At 40.3% G+C, this 26,992-nt stretch overlaps 1 protein-coding gene across 2 annotated transcripts; it reads left to right on the top strand.

Annotated features, from left to right (window-relative positions):
- The first annotated feature begins 5,979 nt into the window (after window positions 1-5,979).
- Window positions 5,980-26,915, top strand: gpn1 (GPN-loop GTPase 1). Of its 2 annotated transcripts, XM_028578960.1 has the most exons (13): window positions 5,980-6,187; window positions 7,869-7,962; window positions 11,345-11,451; window positions 11,645-11,682; window positions 12,682-12,760; window positions 13,432-13,526; window positions 13,751-13,796; window positions 13,992-14,138; window positions 18,018-18,100; window positions 20,389-20,428; window positions 21,747-21,837; window positions 24,494-24,598; window positions 26,470-26,915. In XM_028578960.1, exons 1-13 carry the CDS (start codon window positions 6,017-6,019, stop codon window positions 26,574-26,576), a joined length of 1,203 nt encoding a protein of 400 aa, XP_028434761.1. In that variant the 5' UTR covers window positions 5,980-6,016; the 3' UTR covers window positions 26,577-26,915. The 2 variants fall into 2 exon arrangements, with proteins under 2 accessions (XP_028434761.1, XP_028434768.1); XM_028578967.1 differs by lacking the exons at window positions 21,747-21,837; window positions 24,494-24,598; window positions 26,470-26,915 and adding an exon at window positions 20,530-21,010.
- Window positions 26,916-26,992: the final 77 nt, after the last annotated feature.

Genomic DNA, 26,992 nt, shown 5'->3' on the forward strand with positions numbered 1-26,992 from the left:
TTTTAAAATTGTACTAAAGCATTTTAGTTTTGTCTAGTTTGATATGTTTCTAGAAGATAGATAGATAGATAGATAGAAGATAGAAGATACTTTCTTCATCCCCAAGGGAAAATTCAAGTGACCAGCAGCTCACACATAAACACATTCCTATACACCACACAGTTTCCCATAATTAATAAATAAATAAATAATACACTGCGAATGCATACACAAGAGAGTTAAAAGAGTTGTAGAGCTCTACATATCAAACTAGACAATTAATATGGCTGGGTGAAAAAGATTGATTTTTGTATTCACACCTGTCTGTATTATATGAAAATGGTAGACTTCAGGAATACATTGGTACCTGGTATGTCATGCTGGCTTGTCAGGAAAAGGGTTAAAAAAAAACACTCCAAAGAGAGGCTACATTTTTTGCGAAGGATAAACTGCCTTGCCCACTTTTAAAGGGGTCCATTGGACTCTTACCATCACACATCTGAATGAAATGTCACAAATGTTGGAAACTAGGCCTCGGGGTACCATTATGTTGGAACCTCATGCTGGAAATACCAACTATGTTAGTCAAAGTAATAAAATGGCTATCTAAAGTAGTTACTAATTATCAATTAAACAATGTAATTTATTTGCCATAATTGTAAAATGTTAAAATAATTGCCTATTACTTTGGCAACTGTTTAGATGCACACTTGTTAAACTGTTTTTACTCTATAAAGAATCTGAAAACATTCTCACATCAGCTACATGAAATCAACACAATGGGCCTGTGGTAGTATGTTGCGTGGTGAAGGTATCACAGGTGGCTATGACCTCAACAAGGATCGAATAAACATCTTGTAATAAATATAAAAGTGGCTTTTTTTCTCAACACTCGTATTAAATATAGTAATCTCACACATCGCTGTCGATAGCAGTAATATAACACAAAGACTTGGTCCCCTGTGGACATCTACCAATTAAAACCATTAATGCACACTGTTTTCAATAGCATCAAGGGAAATTATAATCTAGAGATTATTATTATTTTTAATATTGACCATTAACGAGGAGGGGCTGAAGAAGCCGGGAGGGTTGCTAGGCAACGCGCACGCTTACCGGTATGGTAGTTCCTCTGTTAGCTCTGTACAAACGTAAGCCGATTCCACGTGGCTAAGCTAGCAGCGTTAGCTCGGGAGCTACGCGGCTAGCCTGTGTCGCGCGTGTGTGTGTGTGTGTTAGTAAAAGAAGAAAGAGAAGAATTGTAAAGAAAAGAGGCACTCTGATCTCAGTTATCGATAACCACTCAAGTGGCTAACAGCTGATATCCGCGATTATCTCGCGGACAGTAACTAAACTCCGTGAAAGGAGTGACTTAGCAGGTAGCGATTACAGTTATACCCAGCTACTTAACACAACAACAGTATCGTGATCACTGATACATTCACAGAAGCAGATTAATAATCATATATGGACCATTACATGATTACAATCAGATCACATTAATGGCAACAATGGTAGCGAACCCTTTGCTCATTAATAAACAAACCAAACACACTAGTTCTAACGTCTGCCCAGAACTGTGTAAGCCTCTTACGGTACATGTGTTGTTTGTAGTTAATCTCTCGCCAGAGTTTAACGATCCGTTTCGTCCAGAGCAGTAGACGAAACGCAATCCAGGTCGACAGCAAGAAAAACGGGACGTAGTCCTTTCTTGAATCCGGGGTGATTAAACCCGCTGCAGATAGAGGAAATACTGGGCCAGTATTTCCTCGGATCCCCTTGGTATATCAGAAAGATATAAAAATGTCCCAGCGAGTTGATGCTGGCTAGCTAGTCCGGACTAGTGCACTTCCTGTCAGTAAACCGGGTTACCGTGGAAAGCAAAGAAGCACAAACGCCGACAGCTTTTATCCTTCCTCCGCCTCCTAGTGGCGGGGTGGTGCATTCAAAGGCCCGACGACCAATGGGAAAACTGCAACCTGGTCACAGGTGTGAAGCAGTTCTTTGTCTCACCACCAGTCTGCCATGCCCTCCATGTGTTGAAGGTAGAATCTCCATTTTGGAGACTCTGCTCCCAAGTGGCGGCTTGTAGGAGTTTGGTGAAACTGGCTTTGGGATTCACATGTAGGCCAAGATCCTTTGTCTTGAACCCCCTGTGTCCTTTGTCCCTGCAGTCAGCTCAATCTGAGCCATTTTTGGTTAAGATCAATGTTTAACCAGCTTCTTGGTCCCCAACAATGGTGCATATTTCTTTAAACATATAATGGTATTAAGTACAGTGTTTGCCACAGAATTACATTTTATTTGTGGGGGTAGTTGCCAGACCTATCTCCACAGCACTGCGGAGTAAGGTCTGACCCTTCCACACAACATTTCTGGATAGAAGAAAACATGCTCTGGTTTATTGGCATTTTTTTTTTTAACCAATCACAATCGTCTTAGCTGTTGCTAAACTCTGGATGCAGCGGGCATAGCGCTGCTAAATAGTCTCAGGAAGGAACTTGTTTTGGTGAACATCTGCAAGCCCGCAACAGAAAACGCCACATACAATATTAAAGGAAGTTATCTGTTCACACAATACAGCAATGTGAGGTATTTAAATTAGCTTATACATGTTTAACCTGTTTTGCTCTTACCAGTGTATCTCCGTTTGTACTTTGTCCATAATAAATCCCCACCAATCGGTACCAAAACATCCCAGTTAGCGAGTAAATGCCTTAAACATATTCTTTGTAAGTCTTTACAATCATTCTCCGAAGAAATCAAGCAGATATCTTAGTTACAACACGATTGAGTTTGTTTATACATGGGATATTTATTCAGTTTGGGAAATCCCACGATCTCTACAAAGCTAACGTTAGCTTAAGCATCCAAGAAAGGTTAAATTTGAGGGCATCTAGACTTTAAGGTTAAGGTTCTTGAAGATGTTAATTTGTCCATTCCGCCTTATGTGAGAATGTGATGGTCATTCAGACTTGGCCTCTGGTGTCTCCAACGACCAACAAGAGCACCTGTACCCAAAGTGGTCATCTGGTATCGATCCACAACGATGTGGAGCTAAGTCAAGTGGAATGCGCCATGTACAGAGTCAACCCCAAAAAAACTCACTACTGGATCGAACTATTATGGTCCCCCACTTTGTAAGCAATGAATGTTTCTGTTCAGTCATAAACATAGCCCTAGTTTGACGCATTGTCACAGACAGGTTCCTATGATATCGTGTGAAAACGTATACATAACAATTTGTATTATATCCAACGAAATGATGGTGACCCCCGGCAGGTCAAGTGACAACCGGCCACATGATAGTTAAGTTTAGCGTCTTTACAGATAAATTTAGCCAAGAAAAGGTGACTGTGAGTCAGGTACAGAGCTCCGTGAGGTTACGGCTGTGATGCAGTTAAATTCAGCCAAGAGAAAGTGACCTTCCTGCAGCGACGACAGTTAATTTTAGGCTAAAAAAACAAGTAGTTAAGACTAGAAAAAAAGATTGTGGTTTGGTTTAAAACACCAGTCCCCTTAAGTAGTACTACCGGGACACGAACTGCCCTCTCTTTTCACATAGGAAGTTACAAAACTTGCGTGGCCACCATCAGTATTGGTTTTCTGCCTCCAAGAAACAATTACTTTTACAAAAAAGTCACAAAAAATGTGAATTTAACAACAACTAATGTTGGGAGGAGTTGACCAATAGGAACTGCTGCACTGTTGTCTTGGTCTCACCAAGTTTAAATTAAAAATGTAAAATCAATTTGCAGGATTGGTCGTTGCATTCTGGGGGGGTTAAAAGTATGGTTATATGTATGTATATATATTTTTAAAAGAGCCAAGTAAGAAGGTTGGAAGTAAGGCTAGATAATTAATTAATCGAAAAGTAATCTAAATTGAAATTAGGAACCTCTAACTGACATAATTTTCCCATGTTGGTTATTTCATTTCTTTCATCCTCTTAATACTTTTCCCACAGTGTGTTCCTTCAGTAAAACAATTAATAAATAATCGTTCCATTATTCGTAATCGAGGAAATGTTCAATTAGTTTTGATTTTAGGTCGTAGCGTCCATCCCTAGTTGGAAGCAGCCAACTGGTGCTATCCACCAGCTGACAGAATGGAAAATAATCTGATGATAATTGGCCGGTTGGATTTAAAAACACACTTTGAATGACAGCAAAGTAGTTACCCTCAAGCAATACTTTGTTTTTCACAGTTGAAATGTTAAAATAGTTAGCTAACAGTTGAAATAGTTAGCTAACGGTTTAAATAATTAGCTAAGTTTAAAATAGTTAGTTAAAAAAGGAATGAATAAGTGGTTCAGCGGTGTAGTCTATGTGCTACGCAGGTATTATCGAGATGAACTGTAGATGAGAATTTGTTGTTTGTATGTAATGTGTGTGTGTATATGTATGTGTGTATATATATATATATATATATATATATATATATATGTGTGTGTGTGTGTGTGTCTGTGTGTGTGTGTATATGTATATGTATATATTTGTATTCATGTATTTCTCCGAATGATTTGTATATGCGACAGGAAGATGTTTGCTAAATAAGTAAGTTTGTGGTGTCTTGTAACCCCATGTGGGATGGGCCAAAATGTTAAAAAATAAATAACTAAAAAATATAACTAACTAACTAACTATACGCAGTATACCCACTAAGAAAGCTCCAGGATTTCCATATACCCACTTAAAAATGCCCAATGACACGTAACGACATACTTTCTATTATATTTTTTAATATATTTTGAATTGTCATTTGTGATTTTCTTCTTCACATAGGCTAAATAAAGGGATTTCCACCCTAAATTGGTGTATTAAAGCATATCCAAATGCAAGAAAAATGAAGTTGCTGACGCTCAAAACTTCCCTGGGGGAGGACACCCAGACCCCCACTATGATATGCCCCCCCCTTCCCCAAAGGCAGATTCTGGCCCATAGGCCAATATATATATTGTATACAGTAAAGTATACCCACTACAATACATTAGACTACACCACTGAAATGGTTGAAACATTCAGCTTTACTCCAAGTAGTAGTAGCTTAGAAAGCTAGTAGTAATATGATTACTGATCAAACCAACCTTAAGTTAACCCCAATTTATGAAATGATTAACAATATCCACTCCAAGATGTAATATAATATAATATATATATATATATATATATATATATATATATATATATATATATATATATATATATATATATATATATATATATATTATATATTTGGAACATCCATTGGATTAATGTTACTTACTTAATTTCTATTCAGTAACTGACTACATGTCAAAGTAACTGACCCAACCCTGACTTTATTCCTATCTAAACTTAAAACAAAAAGTAAGGAAATGTGTGTTTGGTGGATTATTTCTCTGTGGTAGCAATGCTTTTTGGCAATAAATCTTATAATGTCAGAAAGCTGTGTATGGTTCTTCAACACGCTACTGAGGCTCCTGTTTGTGAAATGAATACATTGTTAAAAATTGCCAATCTGTCTTGTTTCTTCAAACTTCAATCATCCAATCCACCAAACACCAAACGAGTCAATGGCAGAATAAGCTGTTTGGCCTTGGCAGAGAAGATTTGGCAAATTTTTCATGGGCGCAACCCACATACTCAGCTCTGTTTCTCATCCCACAAATGCATGTTGGAACTAAACAGGCTTTCCAATGGTATGAGATGTATTGCCAAAAAGCATTGTTACCACTGAGAAATAATCTAATTAATAATTTATAGAGGCTTGAATCAATGATGATGAAATGTAAACACTTTAAAAAACAATTTACCAGCCAGTCAACAGATTACCATTGTTTTTTTGTCCGGTTGGTGAAGCAAATCGACCAGCCAACAATGGCATATTTTACCAGCATTTGCCTGGTGGATGGTGCTAATTTTTAACCCTGGTCTTTACGTGATGTACAGTATAGCACCACCTTCTGGTGGTTACCATATTGCCTCCTTCCGAGCGTTACTTTTTTACGACAGTACCAGTGTCTTTACGGCAGCCGTTTCCCACAACATCAAACAACATGGCAGACGCGGCGCAGTGTGCCGGTGCTGCTGAGGAGGTTTTAACGGACAGTAACGGGAGTTCAGCAGCGGGGAAAGACGGCGGGACACCGGGAGCTGCTGCCCGGGACAAACCCGTGTGTCTCATCGTGCTGGGCATGGCGGGCTCCGGGAAAACCACCTTTGTTCAGGTCGGTTAACGTTAACGTTAGTTAGCGAGTGGGGCTAACGGTAGCTAGCATAGCTGCATGAGTTAGCTTATTCAGCCTGGGGGGGACAAGCTGAGAAAGTTCACAAAGATGTTAAAAAGCAAAATATTATAAAGTAACGTTGAGTTATTAGGAGGATAAACCCCTTCATAATATCCGAGGGAAAATACCAAAATACTAACGTTACATATTACATTCACACGTAAACACAGCCCTCCCAAGACTAAGGTTAACTTCTGCAACACCAGCTCACCCCCCTAATATAAATTTTATATAATATATATTGTGTCTCGATTTCTAGGACTGTTTAGCTTTTGACTGTGCAGCAATTTGGCTCAAACATATCGCGAAAATAACTTTTTAAATAAGTTATTTGTGTTAGAAAGAAACACAAAATAACTTTTCTAGTGCTGCCTTTTCTATTCAATTAATTGTTAAATTTGTTCAATAAAATTTTTGTTTTTAATCCAACAAGCAGTTTGTTGTGTTTAAGCAGAAGACTGAAAGCAACAGAACTGAGAACACTTTTAATATATGTTTATGTATCGCGAGTTGTATCGTTATCGCGATATTCGTCAATGTTTTCGCATGTTTTTGTGTTATCGTGCAGCCCTAGCGAATTCCCTAACTTTGTGGAAGACTTAGGTTTGTGGATTTGGTGAGGGGGGGGGTGTCTCTTTGTTGCGTCTCCTTTCGGTGCTCTCTGTTTCCATTGGGTCTCTGTGTTCATTCGGCGTCTCTTTATAGTCGGTTTTCTTATTCTTATACTTAGAGATGCACCGATTGCAACTTTCTAGGCAACTTTCTTCTAACCACTTTACAGCACACACAAATATTTATTTTCTATCTTTTCTTTAATAGAACATGTTTTGAACCGATAATGGATCACTATAAAATAATATATAAATATATATATTATTATATATTATATATATATTATATAAATTACTCCTGGTGTGGGACATTCACACACATCTAAAGATTTTTGGGTTTTTGGTGTGGTCCCTCCACGCCCTACTGTCTCCTTGCAGGTGTTGCATATTGTAAACTTGTTATCTTCTGCACACACACTGAAAAATGTCCAAACAGCTGACATGTTGCAGGTTAATTCACAAGGTTTCCTACATGTGCGAGAATAGCGCCAACACGCGCTTCACACCGCATAAGTATGTTGTTGTAGCCTGGTTGACACCAGACCCTTCTCAGTCGTAACGGCAGCGACAACACGTTGCTCCGCTTCGGTGGCCGTCATGATGAATGTAAACAAAAAGCTGCTCGCCGTCACTGCGCTATCCTCGTCGCGTCTCGTCTCGTCAACGGTTGTGATTGGTTCCTCGATTTTGGGGACATTGAAAATGGGCTTGAACGGGCTCTTCGCCAGACTGACTTGCAGAGCAAATTTCAAATTTGCCGGAAGTTCGTGAGGGTTTACCCAGGCTAATGTTGTTGCGTACCATTGCACATTTTTAAGTGGGTATATGGAAATCCTGGAGCTTTTTTTAGTGGGTATACTGTGTATACTGTAACTGCGTATCACGTAGACTCCACCGCTGCAGTATACCAATACCCTGTTGCAAGTAAACGTCCTGGTTTCAAACAATCAGCATTCAAATGGACTTTTAAACCCGTGTCGTCTGTTCTGATCTTGTTTTGTGTCTTCCAGAGGCTGACGGCTCACCTTCACTCTCTCAAAACCCCTCCGTACGTCATCAACCTGGACCCTGCCGTCCACGAAGTCCCCTTCCCCGCAAACATCGGTGAGGTCACATCCATTTAATTGTTTATATTATCTTGCTTTATCTTTATTTGTATACATCTCTTTTACGTTCCTTATTCAGAATCAGAATCAGCTTTATTGGCCAGGTTTGCGCAAACAAACAAGGAATTTGACTCCAGTTAATCTTTGCTCTCAAAGTACAACACACTACTTAACATATAAGAATAAAAAAACAGAATAAAAAAAAAAAACAGGACAGTGATTATATTTTTTTATATATATACACATACATCATAAACAGGATGATAAAATAACAAATAACAAACAAATCCACATGAATAATACGGACAATAAAAGATAATAAATAAACAAAAAAATCCACATGACCGTACTAAGGGGTGTGTGTGTACACACACACACGGTAAAAGTAACTACATTTACATACTGTGAATTGTTTTTTAAATCAAGAATTATTTTTGATTTGAAAATCGATACTGAATCAAATCGTGGCCTTAAAAATCAGAATCGAATCGTGACATTTTCTGAATCGGGAATCACCAAAGGCCTCACGATACGATATCATCACGATACTTACGTCACGATACGATATTATTGCGATTTTATCTGATCTGATTTTATTTATATTCTGCGATATATTGCAATGTATTACCTTTTTTCCAACTTCAAATTTTTCCCAATTTCAAATTATGTCCCCAAAAGGAAACTTTTTCAACATCTGTTCTATCCAAAAAAATAAATTTCTCTGTTTGTCAGGGTGGCCGCGGATCCTTAAAAAGTCTTAAAGTCTTAAATCACTTTTCCTAAAAATAAGGCCTTAAAAAGTATTAAATTGTCTTAAATTCAGATTGGATAGGTCTTAAATATGTTTGTGTCATGTCACCGCGAAAATGCAGGCAATTTGTTCTGCCAGCCAGGTCGAATATTTTTTACGCAAGGTAACGTAACCCCATTTGTACATGACCTATCCCCTGACCAATCGGCTATCCTAACCTTAACCTTAACCGAGGTCAAATGCCTAACCCCTACCAATCGAGCTGCTTCGTGGGTGGGTCTTGGCGTGGCCATAGTCAGTGGGATTTGCAATTTCGCCGCATACTGGTAATACAGCAATGGTTGATAGCCACCTGGAAATATGGGGAAATGGAAGTTCAATTACAAATTGCTTGAATAAGGTCGGTACCTGGGAATGTTTATGAAGCGAACTGCGTTATGCGTCGGAAGAATTTCAAACTTAGTAAACTACGTACTACGTAAAGGCTCGCCAGCAGCCCGTAATTGCTAGTTTCTGCTACACCATTTCTACCGCTAGCAACGATGTCAACGCTACAACGCTGGATGTTAGGATGGGAAATCCACAGCCAACAATGCCAGCTGACCTTAGAGCAATTTGTGGCTCTATGCCAACACTCTGAGCAGAGGTGATTTGTGTGCTGAGGACTTTGACAAGCCACAATTCCTACAGGTCTAATGACGGGATTGAAGAAGTGTTCAAAGCAATGTTTCCAGATTTGGGGCTTGTACAGTCATTTACCTGTGGAAAGGACAAGACCAGATACGTTACTCTAAATTTGGACTGGCGCCATATATCAAAAAATAACTCATCACCTAAGTCCAAAAATGCGGTGCGTTTGTAATTATGTTCGACAAGACACTGAACCAGACAACCAAAAGCAAACAACTGGACTTGCATGTGCGTTATTGGTTAAACGACAAGTGGTGCTCATAAGTTTATGAACCCATGATAAGTTGACTAAAAAGAGGAATACAAAAATCATCTTTTGGAAATTGATCTTAATTCCTTAATTAAAAAAAGTAGGAAAAGTCCAACCTTTAAGGACACCAATTTTCTTTGTGAATAAATAATGTATCGTAAATAAATGCCCTTCCTTAAAATACAGGGGGCACAAGTAAGTACACCCCTATGTTAAATTCCCATAGAGGCAGGCAGATTTTTATTTTTAAAGGCCAGTTATTTCATGCATCCAGAATACAATGCAACAGCTATGAGGCTAACTGAAATAAAACCATGCCAATCTCTAGGTAGTGTGAAGGGTATGTGATGATGTGGGGCTATTTTTATGAGCAGCACTGTATACTATTTATACATATTGGCAGGTAAACAGCAGACTCTAATACCATTGTTTTCAATTCATTCATTTTAATTTGTCTTAATTAACGTGTAGTGCTCTATCCATAGTTGTTATTCACTTGAAAAATCAGTAAAGCTTAACTATATGATACACAACATACAAGAGGTTAGTTAATAAATATATTTATGGCACACTTACTTTGAAATGCTGAAGTAGATCCTGGGCAGTTGCATGGTCCATGAACTGCTCCATATAATCTTGACTGGACGTGGTCATTTAACCAATAACGAACATGCAAGTCCAGTTGTTTGCTTTTGGTTGTCTGGTTCAGTGTCTCGTTGAACATAATTACAAACGCACCGCATTCAAGTCTTAAATTTCATTTAGAAGTGGTCTTAAAAAGTCTTAAATTTAACTTGTTTATACCTGTAGCCACCCTGGTTTGTTCATCTCACTTTGATGTTATCGCTGCAAAATCAGATAGTCAAGCAGACCAACTGACCAACACATATATAATAATAGATCGATACTTGGCGTCTGTGTATCGATACAGTATTGCCACATAAAATATTGCGATACTATGCTGTATCGATTTTTTTCCCCACCCCTACTGTTAAGTATACAGTATAACAATACAATAGCATAGCATTTAGAACTTTACAAAAATATACAATAACAATTGAGGAGAGGGAAGGAATAGTGCAATATCAGTATAGTCTGAGATTTAAGATTTGAATATAAATATAGTGCAAGGCAGTTCAGTGCAATGGTCAATTATTAATAATTATGTACATCTACTAAATTTTGCTGATACGGTGAGCTGTGACGGAGGTCTGTAGCGGCTTAAACGACTAGCCATCGCCGCTCTGTAGCACGGAGCTCCTCTTCGATGTTTGTTTTTATCGATACGAAGGAGCTTGCTACAACAGGTATGCTACATTCAAGAGACCATCATGGGATGTCAACGTACGTTACTCAGCACAACAGGTGAAAACAGGGCCAAGGTTGCGCAATAACGTTAAAATGATTTGAACTTTTAGCGAGGAACGAGAAGTGAATTACCTGTATGTGTGAAAACGGCTTCCGTTTTTCTTACGCAGCTGTTTTGTTGTTGTTGAATATATAGTATATAATAAATATAACAATTTCTTTGTCATCTGCAGATTGATTTTAAGTGGGGGGAGAAAAAATTGATTTAAATCTTAAATTTACGTTTATTTTTTTTTTGGAAAATATCGGGGATTATAATTTTAAACCATATCGCCCAGCCCTACTCTGTAGCCTTCAGTGTGTCTGTCTTCTGTCCTCCAGACATCAGGGACACTGTGAACTACAAGGAGGTGATGAAGCAGTACAGCCTCGGACCCAACGGAGGTATCGTGACATCACTCAACCTGTTCGCCACGCGCTTTGATCAGGTAACGCAGTCGGACTCCACGACCTCCGGTAACTGAGTCAGGGTTTTCTCAACCACTACAAAATGGCCAACACACTATATAGGGAACTATTTCCGTGATAGGCAACGAACACAGCCAGAATGTCTGATGAAACCATGTCAGAGATATTGAACAAAGTGAGATGACCGAACGATTGTGTGTTTGTGTTCTTCAGGTGATGCAGTTCATTGAGAAGAAGCAGCAGAACCACCGGTCAGTATCAGGCTGCATGCTTCCTTATACCCTGTGTTGTTCTGCCAGAGAAGGCCTTTTTTGATTTAATATAATAGGCTATACATTTTAGATGATTGCATCTGTTTTAATTAGGGCCGGGCGATATGGACCAAAAGTCATATCCCGATATATTTAGGCTGAATATCGATATACGATATATATCCCAATATTTTTTCCGCAAAGTGAGAGCAAATGTTCAGTCAAAGCCAAATATGACATGTCACAAGTAGTTTTGTAGAAACCGGCTATTTCAGTGAACAGTTGCAAAATCAAATGAATAAATAATAAACAGGTTTCTTCACCTGGTTCATGATTAAATGCTCAGCTGTTCAAATAACAATAAAATGTAAACATTAATACTGTATAACAGGAGTACCTTCTTCGAAATCAAAGCTCCATAAGGTGTACATTTAAATAAAAAAATATCTATAAAATATATCCATAAAATAAAAGAGGCCAATCCAAAAGGCGTCAGCAGCTTGCTTGGAGCAAGGATCAAATTTGAACTATATCGATATATGCAATATGGTCTAATTCCATATCTCATTAAAAAATATATTGATATATTTTTTATATCCATATATCGCCCAGCCCTAGTTTTAATAGAAGTGCTTGTGCCATCTAACATGTGGCTTTGATTTACAACTGCAGAGTTAGCCCACTTTGTAGAAAATATATGGTTTACGTGCAGTTTAGTGTCCCAAATTCCACTATGGCCACGCCAAGACCCGCCCTACGAAGCACCTCGATTGGTTGGGGTTAGGCATTTGACCTCGAGTGGTTAAGGCTGAGAATAGCCGATTGGTCAGGGGATAGGATCTGAACAAATGGGGTTATGTTACAGGGAATTTGGGACCCAAAACTGCACGTATACCCTTGGTCCATATTGCTGCCCTGTCTGCAAACTTGTTACTTTATTGTAAACAAACGCTGTGATTGGTTCTGTAGTTGTGTCTGATGACCTTTGACTCTCTGCAGGTACGTGCTGATTGACACCCCGGGTCAGATCGAGGTCTTCACCTGGTCTGCGTCTGGAACCATCATCACAGAGACTCTGGTGGGTCGGCTTACCGGGCTGCTGTCTGCCTTTCTTTATCGGTAACATCACAGTTGTTACATATAGTACAGGCCAAAAGTTTGGACACACCTTGGACACATATGTGTTCATTCATAGTTTTGATGCCTTCAGTGAGAATCTACAATGTAAATAGTCATGAAAATAAAGAAACACATTGAATGAGAAGGTGTGTCCAAACTTTTGGCCTGTACTGTATGTTAACTTTCTGTGTGTGTGTGTGTGTGTGTGTGTGTGTGTGTGTGTGTGTGTGTGTGCGCGCGTGTGTGTACCCGTTTTACTATATTCGTGGGGTCCAAAAACCGGGGACTACAGTATACTTGTGGGGTCTGCACAGCCTCGTGGGGACCAAAATGCTGGTCCCCACGAGTTTAAAGGGCTGTTTGAGGGTTAAGACTTGGTTTTAGGATTAGGGTTAGGGTGAGGGTAAGGGTTAAGGTTAGGGTAAGGGTTAAGGTTAGGCATTTAGTTGTGATGGTTAAGGTTAGGGTAAGGGGCTAGGGAATGCATTATGTCAATGACAAGTCCCCACAAAGATAGTAATACAGACGTGTGTGTGTGTGTGTGTGTGTGTGTGTGTGTGTGTGTGTGTGTGTGTGTGTGTGTGTGTGTGTGTGTGTGTGTGTGTGTGTGTGTGTGTGTGTGTGTTTCAGGCCTCATCCTTCCCGTGTGTCGTGATCTACGTGATGGACACGTCCCGCAGCGTCAACCCCGTCACATTCATGTCCAACATGCTGTATGCCTGCAGGTAAATGACTGAACATTTGTAAAGTAGCACTACAGGGATGAACAACACTGAACTCTCTTAAAATCCTATACAATGTGTTTTATATATATGTATTTCCAGCAGGGGGAGCTAACTGAACAGATAAGACAGCTTATGCTGCATGTAATTGGGACACAGCTAACGAGTCTCACAGCGCTTCTGCAGCTTTCACTTCTGTGTCTCAGCTGATGTTTTCTCTCCTCCAGTATTCTCTACAAGACCAAGCTGCCCTTCATTGTTGCCATGAACAAGGTGATCTTTTCAATTTCACGTATAGTGATACACATAGACACAGATATACAGAGACACTGATACAGATATACAGAAATATTCATAATCATTATAGCAGTTGGTATGATGAAAAGTGGCAATTCTAGTACACGTTGTGTTGGTGTTGACTTTTCTTCTCTCTTCTTGACATTTCAAGTTGTTGACTTGTTTGTGCAGACTGACATTATCGACCACAGCTTCGCTGTGGAGTGGATGCAGGACTTTGAGGTTTTCCAGGATGCTCTGAATCAGGAAACCTCGTATGTCAGCAACCTGACGCGCTCCATGAGTCTGGTGCTGGACGAGTTCTACACCAACCTGAGGGTAAGAGGACGTACACAGACCGGGAGGCTGCATCAAGAAAGATTTACCGGACAGTAGGGCTGGCGATATATATCGATATTATATCGATATCGTATCGATATCGTGATATGAGACTAGATATTGTCTTAGATTTTGGATATCTTAATATCATGATATGTAGGGCTGTGACGGTATAGTTTTTTTCTTACCGCGGTGAAGAAGCAACGTATTACCGCGGTATGGCGGTTAACCGCAACCCCCTTGCGAGAGTAGTGTAAGTTAGAGCAAGAATAGCAGGGTGCCTTAAGTGTGTGATGTCAGTGCTCGTGTGGTAGCGCAAGGAGAGCGAGCGGTAACGGAGAGTAGTGTACGAGTGCCGCTGTGAGGAAAAGTGAGAGGAAAAAGAGATGACAAAGATGATGTAAAGTGAGTTAAACGTGAACAATAAAACGACAAGCTTCTCAAGACACGGTGGCTTTATCTGTTGTCAATACTGCCAGTAGAGTGAATGGCGTTACCCCCGAAAAAGCATCGGCTTAAACCCTACAACATATGTTGCAGTTATAGACAGTATCAAAAGATTGCAGTGTTTCCATTTCAGCTCAATGTGAGAGTCTTTACTGTGTCTTGCTGTCATTTAAGGCCGCGTTGCCTTTTCTCCTCTCCGTTGATCTATTCCACAGACAGTTCAGAAAGCTCTATTGTCGATAAAGTTAAAAATAAAGTAATTGTTAGCCGACAATGGCGAGTGCAGACACTCTGCAGCACAGCGGTCTAGCAGCTGAACAGACAGAGAGCAGCGAGGGCAACTCGGCACTCCGCTAACTTGTTGCTCTCACCACCAACATGAGCTGCTCTGTTTAGGCTACAAAACGTGCATGCAGGCTGAAATTTAACCATGCGGTTTTGTCAGGATGAATCTATAAACAGAAGGAAACTCTGCTAGCTGCTAGGCTAAAGTGCAATGGTAAACACTGCAGCGGTAATGTCCACCTCTGCTGGGAACAGAGAAACGTCTTTGCCTTCCCAACTGTGTATTATATTAAACGTTACCTGTAGTAGTAGTAGTAGTATTAGTAATAATAATAATAATCAAATAAAAATCAATAATAAAAGTTTTTTTTTCTCTCCATAACCTCTTCAAATAGAAGAGAATACAACAAAGTACACCGAGAGATACATAAACACACTGTGACGCGCTCACGATTGTATTGCAACGATTTATTCCTCCACAAGTAAAATTCAACTAGCACTGCAGTTACCAAATGTAAAGTTACTTTGTGAGTCGAAATTTGCGTGTTAGTGTGGCGGAATAAATCCTTGCAATACAATCCTTGAGCGCTTCAGTGTGTTTATGCATCTCTCAGTGTTTAGTCCCTCGCGGCAGCACTATGTTGGACATCTTACAGCCGCAACATTGGTCAACAGAAAGTGTTGGCTCCCAGGATCACCAGGTGATCAGGTGAAGCAAACAAATATGTTATAACTTCCGTTCAAACCGCGATGAAAACGCCCACCGCCTACAATACAAGTGCACAACACAATAATCAATAAATATTAACAATGAGACCATAAACAACATACACTATGTGGCTCCTACACTGTCGACGAGGATAACTAAACAATGATTGTTGCTTTCATAATATTTAATGTCACACGACATGTGTTCTCCTGTAACCTTCGGCAGCAAAAAGTAAAAAAAAAAAAAGACGTGGTGATGGCGGTAGTGATGTCATCACCGTGGTAGTGGCACGTCACCGAAGGTATTGCGGTTATCGTCACAGCCCTAGTGATATGACACAAGTGTCTTTTCGTGGTTTTAAAGGCTGCATTACAGTGAAGTGATGTACTTTTCTGAACTTACCAGACTGTTCTAGATGTTCTATTATTAATGATTATTTATCTAAAATCTAAGTGTGAAGATATCGAGGTATTTGGTCAAGAATATCATGATATCTGATTTTCTCTATATCGCCCAGCCCTATATTAGAAAATATGGGACGTAGAAATAAGCGCTGAAAATCTGTCGAAAAATGTAACAATTTAAAACGTTGGAAAAAAACTAAAACAAACCTTATGGATCGTTTGATTTTAAAAAAGGTACTCCTGTTGTTATACAGTATTTATGTTTACATTTTATTGTTATTTGAACAGCTGAGCATTGAACCAGGTGAAGAAACCTGTTTATTATTTATTCATTTGATTTTGCAACTGTTCACTGAAATAGCCGGTTTCTATGAAACTACATGTGACATGTCATATTTGGCTTTGACTTTGACTGAACATTTGCTCTGACTTTGCGGAAAAAATATCGGGATATATATTGTATATCAATATTCAGCGAAAATATATCGGGATATGACTTTTGGTCCATATCGCCCAGCCATACCGGACAGCCAAATTCATTTGAGATGAACTTGGAGTCCAGGCAAACTTAACGGTCTTAATATTTAAAACCCAAACGATGTGCATTTACACCGACGTTTCGTTTTGTTCACCCTAAATACCTGCGGCCTGTAACACGGAACAAGATTAGTAGGTTCATAGTCTCGCATTGCCAGCTCTTATCTCCACAGTGCTGTGGAGTAAGGTCTTGGGAGTAAGGCTTCTGTTTGCATTTCTTTAAACCAATCACAATCATCTTGGGCGACGCTGAGCTCCTGACGCAGCGATAGTGGCTCTGCTAAATAGTAGGGCTGTCCTCGACTAATGAAATTCTTAGTCGACTAACAATTATATGATTTTGTCGATTAATCAATTAGTTGATGTAATTGACAGAGCTGTTCACTTTGAGAGGGGGTTAAGACTAGAAAAGCACAATATAAATGTAGTTAATTAACCATCTGTAAAACTGAGTTTCTCCACAATTAATCCTGCAAAAGCACCACTTTAAATCTTGTGTTTACCAGAAATGTGCTCCTAAATTTCTTGGAAATGAGTAATCAAGCATTAATAAGCATAAAAAATGACTAATCGACTAAAGAAATCTTAGTCGACTAAGACCAAAACTATCGATTAGTCGACTAATCGACTAAGATGTGGCAGCCCTACTAAATATTCTCAGGAAGGAACTTGTTTTGGTGGAACATTTGCATCCCGCAGGAATGCACCGAATCCAGGATTCAAATTGGTGAGAAACTGGTGAGCAGAAAAAGTTGTTGTTTGGCAGTACTTTCTGTCAAAAGAAGGCCATTCAAGTCCAGCTACATGTTCAATCTGTTCAATGCTGATTTGTCTGGTGGTGGCGAGGACCCAAAACTATACACAACATGGCCACTGTTACAACATCTGGTCTGAAACATCTGGAAGAATACGAGTTGTGCATGAAGGAAACTACAGACAGCAGCCAGAATGCAGCAACTTCAACAGTCCCTGTTTACTTCATTCATGTGTTTTCTGTGTTCATGGACTGAGGATGGGAGGAGGAGTCAGCACAATCTCAACCAGTGGGTTCAGGATTCGGCCGAACCCCAAAAATCTAGATTCGGTGCATCCCTACTTTCATCCGTGGTAGAGAAGAATAGAGAATGAGATTTCAGTTTCCTTTAGGATTTTTTTTTGTAGTGGGGGCAGGTCCAAACACCCCCCATGCCAACTTTGATCTTGACATATAGGCTAAGCATTCTGTAGCAAATAACATTAAACCCACTATTAATGAAATTATCTTAATGCAGTGTGATTACTTAAAAATACATCTACCTAAAATACACACATTCTCTGACATGCACTCTAACAATGCAGTCCTATTTCTGATACCGTGGGGGTCAGAAATGTTGCCGTGGGGGGCCACCACGGTCAAATCAACAGAGGAAACACTGAGATTGGAGTGCAGAAACCTGTGAACATCCACATCCTCAGTTTGTTCAGCGATTCAAACCGATCTGCCGTGTCTGTCTGCAGGTGGTTGGTGTTTCAGCGGTGACAGGAAGCGGATTGGACGAGCTGTTTGTTCAAGTGGAGGATGCTGCCGACGAGTACGAGAGGTGAGTTACAAACTACTTTGTTTCACTCATTCGTCATATCCGATGTCTTTTGTCATATTTTCTGTATGCAGGTGCATTAAAGATGTATTTTATGGCTGGAGAAGAGTCTGTCTATGCAGTCAAATTGCACAAATGTCTTTGAAATTAATGCAGACTCTCCACTAGCCACCATTGTTTGTTTTTATCCTAACTAGGGATGCACCGATCCGACTTTTTTAGTCCCGATACCGATGCCAGGGCTTTGTGTATCTGTCGATACCCGATACCGATCCGATACCGTTGCTGAATTAATAATAAACTGTATGCCTTCCACCTTATACCTTCCTTCCACCATATGGAAGAGACTAAAGGCACCAGACTTTCCTAACTAAACATTACTTTCTTAACTAAGACAAAATAACATAGATGTATTGAATTCATATTTATTTATTTAAAAAACAACTGTGCATTTAAATCGAAAATATAATGTAATCAAACTTCTTAAAATAAATTTAGATAAATAATAATGGGCCATCAGTAATGGAACACCTTTTTATATAGGTTTATAATGGCTTATTCTACTGTCAGGAGTACATAGAATATCTCAAAAACATGTTAATGTCATCATGTTTACTAAAAGCTTTTGTTACTAAAGGGTTTGGCTCCACGACATTATACAATAACTTCATATGAAGGAGAATCCATGAAACAGTTACAGAAACTATTTGTATTGTACAAACTGCAAAGTTGTAAAATAAACTCAAATCGAATGAATACACATACAAACAACTTTAACATTGTTTCCCTTTCAAAACTAAATAGTTGTAAGCTAGTTGTATAACCACTACCTTGGCCACAGGTAAGTTAGGTTGTTGTTGTAGTGGGCGACTGAACGGAGCTCCGCTGTTAGAATAATGTTAGCAGGTTGGCGGACGTATTTCAGCGAGGCAAGACATCTTAAATCCAGAGTTTTAATCCTTGCTCTGAACCCGTCTTTCTCAGCGGTCTGTAGCGGGACCGGAGGTGAATTGTTATTGTGTTCATAATGTTGCTCCGCTGCATGCTCGAAGTGACACGTCTAACGTTAGCACGGCCGAGTAACGTTAGAGCGACGGGCAACAACCGTGGCTAAATTATGTCCGATTTGTTAGACACAAAAAACTTGGGAACAACAGACGGCTCCTCTCTTGAGCACACGTTCTGGTGTATCTCCGCTCCTTCTTCATCCTCTAGCTAACTTTCTTCTCGGTTCTTGAATGTACAGTAGTGACCGGAGCCTCTCCCAGATTAACAGACTGTTATGCTACCTGGCTAGCTAGTCTAGCAGCTGTAATGTTACCCAGCATGCCATTCGGCGGTGTAGCTACATTTGTAAATGTAAAATTATTAGTGTTAGAAACTGTTTAAGTCTCTAATTGTTATATTCTTTGGTGTTTTATCCTTTTAAAGAGAGTTAGTTGTGGGTTATTAATTGTTGTGTTATGAAGTTACTACCATGAGTGAGAAGGGTACGCAGTTAACAGGGGTCCCAGTGCTGCGACGGAGTGAAAAAATTTATAAATAAATAAAATGGATCAGCCCGTGGATCTGTTAACTTTTCCGATCCAGCTATTTTGTCAATATCGGGGCCGATATCCGATCCAAATATCGGATCGGTGCACCCCTAATCCTAACTAATGTTACTACTTAGTTTGAGCTCCTCTGGTTTGTGCTGTTCCATTCGTTCCATGCACGCTCGGCACGGTTGTATGACACGTCACGACAAAGTGTTCATGGGAAATGTAGGCTTAGTACTACAAGCAATGTTGCCAGATAAAGACTATGTTTTACAAGCCAAACACACACACAACCACTGAAATTTTATTGGAGGAAAACAGACCAATCTGGCAACATTTCTGCAGACGCCCGATTCAAACAGACGCAGAGTTATTTGCTTCATTCGTCACCTTCCAAATTGGCTCGTAACTTCAAAATGTTACTCGCCGAAATGTCAATTTAAAGCCCTGCTGCCACAAGAAAGTTTAAAAACACAAGCACTGAACTGCCCAGGAGTTTGTGGAACAGCTGAATGTTTCCTTCAACAACAAAGCACTTGTATAGCTATGTCTCGCTCCTCTCTCTCTCTCTTTCTCTTTCTTGTGAAATAAGCTGCCTTCAAGTGAACCGTTATGTGCTTTGTTTTGTCTTGTGTGTTTTTCTTTCTCTCTGTTCAAGAGATCTTGATCTCAGTGAGGTTGTGTGATTAAATAAAGGCTATATGATATATAAGTTTTGTGTGATAAACTGAACTCTTCCCCCTCCTTCATCAGGGACTATCGACCAGAATATGAAAGACTCCACAAACAGCTGGTGAGTTTGTTTGTGTGTGTTTCACGTTTGTCTGGCTGAATTTCAGTTCTCTTAAATTGTTTCCACGTTTCCTTCCCTTGCTTCCCTTCCTCGTGTCTTAGTCCGTCCCACCGAGGCAGCATGGGGGAGACGCAAGGAAGTCATGCGATGAGACGTCCTTTCCTCGGAATTCGTCAGGTGTTTGGGCAGAGTTAGCCATGTTTTTCAGCTGCACGGCTTCCAGGAAGGCTGCTCTCTATATCCTCACTCGTAGCTCCTCAGAGATCCCTCCTCCATCCTCACTCGTAGCTCCTCAGAGATCCCTCCTCCATCCTCACTCGTAGCTCTTCAGAGATCCAACCTCCATCCTCACTCGTAGCTCTTCAGAGATCCAACCTCCATCCTCACTCGTAGCTCCTCAGAGATCCCTCCTCCATCCTCACTCGTAGCTCTTCAGAGATCCCTCCTCCATCCTCACTTGTAGCTCTTCAGAGATCCCTCCTCCATCCTCACTTGTAGCTCTTCAGAGATCCAACCTCCATCCTCACTCATAGCTCCTCAGAGATCCCTCCTCCATCCTCACTCGTAGCTCCTCAGAGATCCCTCCTCCATCCTCACTCGTAGCTCCTCAGAGATCCCTCCTCCATCCTCACTCGTAGCTCCTCAGAGATCCCTCCTCCATTCTCACCGTTGGCTCCTCAGAGATGGACAGTCCGGCGATGGCCAGTGACTCGAGTGACTCGAGTCTGTTCGGTGTGTCCCGTGCTGTCGTCCGTCTGGGGGGCTGTCGGCGTTCATTTTGGGCCGACCTGATGTGTTCAGTCGGAGGCAGGGCAGTCGGGACTCACCAGGAAATGACGAGCAGAATGAGGTGACTAGAGTCTCTCAAAATCTGACGAAAATCTTTTAAACTGACCTTTGTTGATCTGAAATGAAGACAGATTCAGCAGCAACTGCATCACGGCCTATTTCTCTCTTAAAATGTTTTCAGAAACACGTTTCGGTGAACTATTTTAGTCGCCATGACAGTCTGGCTTTGAATTTCCGGAGAAAACAAACCCATGTGACGCGTTCGTCCAATCAGCTGCCGGGTTTTCATTTTTTTTGGGCAACAATACAGATTAGCGGCACCTGCTGTTTTAGAGATGTATTACGTCTCGTCTCTTCGGTGTTCTGAGGAACTTTTTGGACCAACTCGGAGAGACTGATCAGTCCGACTGGCTTTACTGCGGTCTGTCGGCCGTCTGGTTGGTGTGTAACGGCTATAAGAGAACTGAGGTTCAGCCTGAGTGTCTGTCCTTGCGTGTCTCCGTGTTTTAACTGACTTCCTGTCCGTCAGGCGGAGGCTCAGAGCAGGAAGCAGCAGGAGCAGCTGGAGCGGCTCAGGAAGGACCTGGGAGCCGTCGACATGACGACTGCATCTTCGGCAGGTACAGCTCATCGATAATGAAGATAAAACAGTAGCACTTTATTTTGTTACAGGGTTTCCCCAGGGTCTTAGAAAGAATAAAGTCTAAAATATTTTGAGTTCTAGGTCTTCATTAACTTTAGAGCGCCCATATAATGCTCATTTTCAGCTTCATAACTGTATTTTAAGGTTGTACCAGAATAGGTTTACATGGTTTAATTTTCAAAAAACACCATATTTTTGTGATACTGCCCAGCTCTCGCTCACTGCTGCAGATCCTCTTTTCACCTGGTTTCTGTTTAAGCTACAGAGTGAGACCTCTTTTCATCTTCTTCTTCTGTACTATCTCGGATTGCACTCGCACATGCTCAGTAGCTCAGATGTAGATCATGTCAGCTAGCTCCATAGACAGTAAAAGAAAGCCTGTTTCTCCGACTTCAGTCAGTTACAAGGCAGGATTAGCTGGGAGACTTCTTCTAAACCAGGGAGCACATGGAAGTAGTTCTTTTGGAGATTATGGTGAACTTTTGTGTGTTGTAGCGGTGCTTTGCTATTGAGAAAGACGTTAGCATGCTAACGCTAACACTACTAGCTAACAGTTGTGGTTAGCCAGCTCATTTTGGACTGTGACGTCACAGTCCGAGCCGAATTCGAACAGCTCACCAGGAGACTGAAGGCAGGACACATTCAGAAACCGTATCTCACTCAAAACAGCATGGATGGATTTTTTTCAAAGTTTGTATGTGTGTGGAAGTACCAGAGACGCAAAAGAACACCCCAAATCCCAGAAAGTGTTTTTTTCATAAAATGGGCACTTTAAACAGGTCTTATTTTTCCTACGTCAGTGTAACACCTCTAATGCTCGTTGAAATGTCCCTGCAGCGCTTTAGAATTTATTTACTTTTTACTCTGTGGTGTTGTAGTTCTTTCTGTTGCTACTCCAAATATAGTTCGCTGTATTACGACTACAAAAGAGACCCAGCATGCAACTTACATTTCAGCCAATCTAGACACCGATCCTATAATGCCGATGAGGAAATCGGGGAATTGTCTAAGACGATGTTTCCAGATTTAGACATCTGATTTTGTTTTTGATGTTTTGTAGTCTTAAATGTATTTAAAAAGTCTCAGGGTGCCTTCACACCTACCTCGTTTCGTCTGGACTTTCTGACTTTTCTGTTTTGATCTGAACCAAAATTACAGGTGTGAAACCCCTCGCCGACCATGGTCCGGACCAAACAGCCATTTATTTAGAAGGTTCAGACTTTTGTACCAAATACAGGAAGCTCTGGCAGGCTGTCATCATGTTATAAGACCGTGGAAGCTCCTTTTTAAGGAACAGCTCAGAGCTTGGTGTGTACTAGAGGTGTTGAAATTAATCAAATAATCGATGCATTGAATCGTGGACATGGACGACGCTATATCGATAATCGGCCGGATCATAATCGATTATTTCTGTTTATAATGTAATGTAGGCCTGACAACATTTCTTTTTACATATTCTGGTATGTTTTGCACATTCAGGAAGTGCCATGTGCTCAGTGCTGTATAGTTTTATGTATCCAGTTTATTTAGTATTAGAGCACTGCAGAATGTTTGGTTTTTTAAGCTTGAAAAGCTATGAATTAAATATCCTACATGGCTTTAATAGAAACATGGATTTGACGCATCGTGATGCATCGAGTTATTGACTCACTGACCTGATAAGAGAGAGACTGTGTCAGCGCTCAGAGCAGACAGCTGTCGGCTATCAGAGCAGAGAATATATCTGCAGTTTACTTGTTAAGTGGTAGTAAATGTGTAGGTTTTAGTTTGTCTCTGAATAAATGCTGCAGCTCCTCAAACGCCAAGTAAAGTTCCCGTGTCTCGCTTCTCAACACAACGAAACCATTAAAAAGCGCCGCGGTATCACAGGGAGAGAGCAGCAGCAGTCGGCTGGAAAAACTCTGACGCAGAGAGAGGATAGGAGAGGCCGGGGAAGCCCGTATACCAACCAATCAGCTCCAACTGTCGGGAGACGACAGGACGTAGTTTTGTCATGTATACAGTACAGGCCAAAAGTTGGGACACACCTTCTAGTTTCCTTTTTATTTTCAGGACTTTTTACATTGTAGATTCTCACTGAAGGCATCAAAACTATGAATGAACACATATGGAATTATGTACTTAACAAAAAAGTGTGAAATAACTGAAAACATGTCTTATATTTTAGATTCTTCAAAGTAGCCACCCTTTGCTTTTTTATTAATAAGGGAAATAATTCCACTAATTAACCCTGACAAAGCACACCTGTGAAGGTAAAACCATTTCAGGTGACTACCTCATGAAGCTCATTGAGAGAACACCAAGGGTTTGCAGAGTTATCATATTATCATGTTATCAGATGATTTCATATGTGTTCATTCATAGTTTTGATGCCTTCAGTGAGAATCTACAATGTGAATAGTCATGAAAATAAAGAAACACATTGGATGAGAAGGTGTGTCCAAACTTTTGGCCTGTACTGTAGATCTTTAGCGCGCTTGCATAGCTTCAGTGTGAAACCAAAACTTACCAAATCAAATGCAAAAACATGAATCTTGCTTCAAACATTCAGGTGTGAAAGCCCTCTTAAATTTGACTTGGTAAAACCTGTAGAAATCCTGTATTATTGTTTGATTTGGCTTCCTGTCCACAGGGGGGCGCTGACTTCGCCGGGCCCAGTGACCTCATCATGGGACGCGGTAACCCTGACGACAGCGAGGAGGAGGAAGACAGCGACACGGACGACATCGACCACAGCGGTGAGAATAGAAACCATAAGAAACCCGAAGTGATAACTAACCCATGTGTTTTCCATTTTCAAAGTTTTTTTTTTAATACAGAAATATGGGATTTTGTCAACCAAATTACTTAAAAATAACATGGATGGTTCCATGAGTTCTTCGGGTAAAACTAAACTTTGACATATACCTGTCTGTGATTATCCATCAACATCTTCTCATCTTAACTATTAGTCAAAATAATTAATAATTTCTGCTTTTTTGAACTATAAATGAGGTTTTTTGACCATAAATTCCAAGAGAAGGTGTAGAACTCATGGTAACAACTTGGTGTTACTGTTGCATTTAAGTGAATGAAACGTTTTAAAAAAGCGAAAAAATGTCTACAAAAAAAATTGTATTGAAGAGAACAATTTCTGTCGTTGGGAAGACAACCTAAGCCATTGTTTTCCATTTATTTTGGGTAGTGCGTTTACACTGCGCCGGTGAGGGGAGCGTTTTTCGCTGCGGTGGCCAGCCAGAGTCTCGTACAGGAAAAACATCACTGCCTCTATCTCTGCCACCAGGACGTTTTAAGTGGTCATATTATGCTTTTGGCCTTTTTTCCCTTTCCTTTATTGTGTTATATATTTTTTTGTGCATGTTATAGGTTTACAAAGTGGAAGTCCACCCAAAAGGGACTTACCATCTCCAACAGAAAACACTGTTCACCAACTGCTCCAAACAGCTCTATTGTAGTCCAGCCTTTACTTCAGAGACCAACGTGGTCACTTTGTAACACACGTTATAATGCTCACCTAGCTGCTAGCATGGTACACCCTCATACTCTGCTTCTGACTGGCTAGTAGTCCTTACCTAGCAACTGTCAGGGCACGACCTCATACTCTCCTCCTGACTGGATAGTAGTCCTTACCTAGGTACTGTCAGGACACGCCCTCATACTCTGCTTCTGACTGGCTAGTAGTCCTTACCTAGGTACTGTCAGGACACGCCCTCATACTCTGCTTCTGACTGGCTAGTAGTCCTTACCTAGGTACTGTCAGGACACGCCCTCATACTCTGCTTCTGACTGGCTAGTAGTCCTTACTGAGGTACTGAGCATGTGTGAGATGTCTCACTCTGTAGCTAAAACAGAGAGCTCAACACAGGGTGAAAAGAGGAGCTGCAGCAATGTGCAGTACGACAACAATATGGAGTTTTTTGAAAATTAAACCACATAAACCTGTTCTGGTCCAACGTCTAAATACAATTATGAACCTGAAAATGAGCATAATAGGAGCACTTTAAAAGCACCTAACTGCCCAGGCGTTTGTGGAACAGCTGACTGTTTCCCAGAGTCCCTCTCTCTCTCTTTCCTTTCTCTCTTTCTCTGGGAAATAAAGCTGCCTTATGTTTACGCTACACTACACTAGCATTTGTACAATCCTTTGATTTAGCAACATAATGTTTTTAACCCAATCTTACTTTTTACAATTTTATCTCACTTTACTTTTACTTCTTGCACTGTAGTTATGTAACTTTTATACACTTATTGACTCGTTCTTTTCTTAATCTCATGTCTACCTTGAATCTGACTGAGCAACTGTAACTGAACAAGTGTGTTTGGTGCGAATGGGTCCAACTAAAATATGATTTGACAGTTTCATTACCAAGCTCTTACAGACATTCACATTAAAAACAAACCACTTTTTTCAATGCAGAAGAATAAATATAAAGTGGGAATTTCAAAATAAAGTTGCATCTTATTTTCTTTTTCTTTAGTGATTAACAATTTTCTATTTTTAAAGAACATACAACTTGCAACATGAACATATTCCCCCATTGATTGATTGATTGATGTCTTGTTACACCCCTAGTTTAAATAATAAACTTATGTTTTTATTTTTTTGTAGCAACGGAGGAGAGCAAAGAGACTGATGCCTTTGGAAACTTCCTGAAGGAGAGGAAGGAGGTGGTTCAGGTCCGAAACAGAAAGTGTGCGATCCCCGAGGATCCCTGACCTCTGACCCTCTGCAGCCTGGTGTCTATCTCCGCCGCGGAGGAAAGACAGTGACCCAATGAAGGTGGGGTTCAGACTATCACCTGGAAGAGACACTGCTTTCTCAGATGTTCAGAAATGAGATGAAACTAAACCTGAACTCCATGTCTGACCCTGTGACCTCACTCATTCAGTCAAGCTGATTGGCTGCTCCTTCCCTAAAAGAAAAGTTATATTTTTATATCGGAAACAAACTCTTCTAACCTTGCTTAACTTGTGTTTTTCTTTACTTTTCACTTTTGTTTGTTAACATCACTGAAAATTTATGATCTGCAAAATAAAAGTGAGCTTTTAGTTCAAGTTGGTCCAAATTTCTGACGTTTTCCACCACAAGACTGCCAGGGGGACGATTCAAACTCAGCCTCTTCTAACATTCC

The sequence above is a fragment of the Perca flavescens genome, chromosome 1 (assembly GCF_004354835.1).
Source record: "Perca flavescens isolate YP-PL-M2 chromosome 1, PFLA_1.0, whole genome shotgun sequence".
NCBI lineage: Eukaryota > Metazoa > Chordata > Actinopteri > Perciformes > Percidae > Perca > Perca flavescens.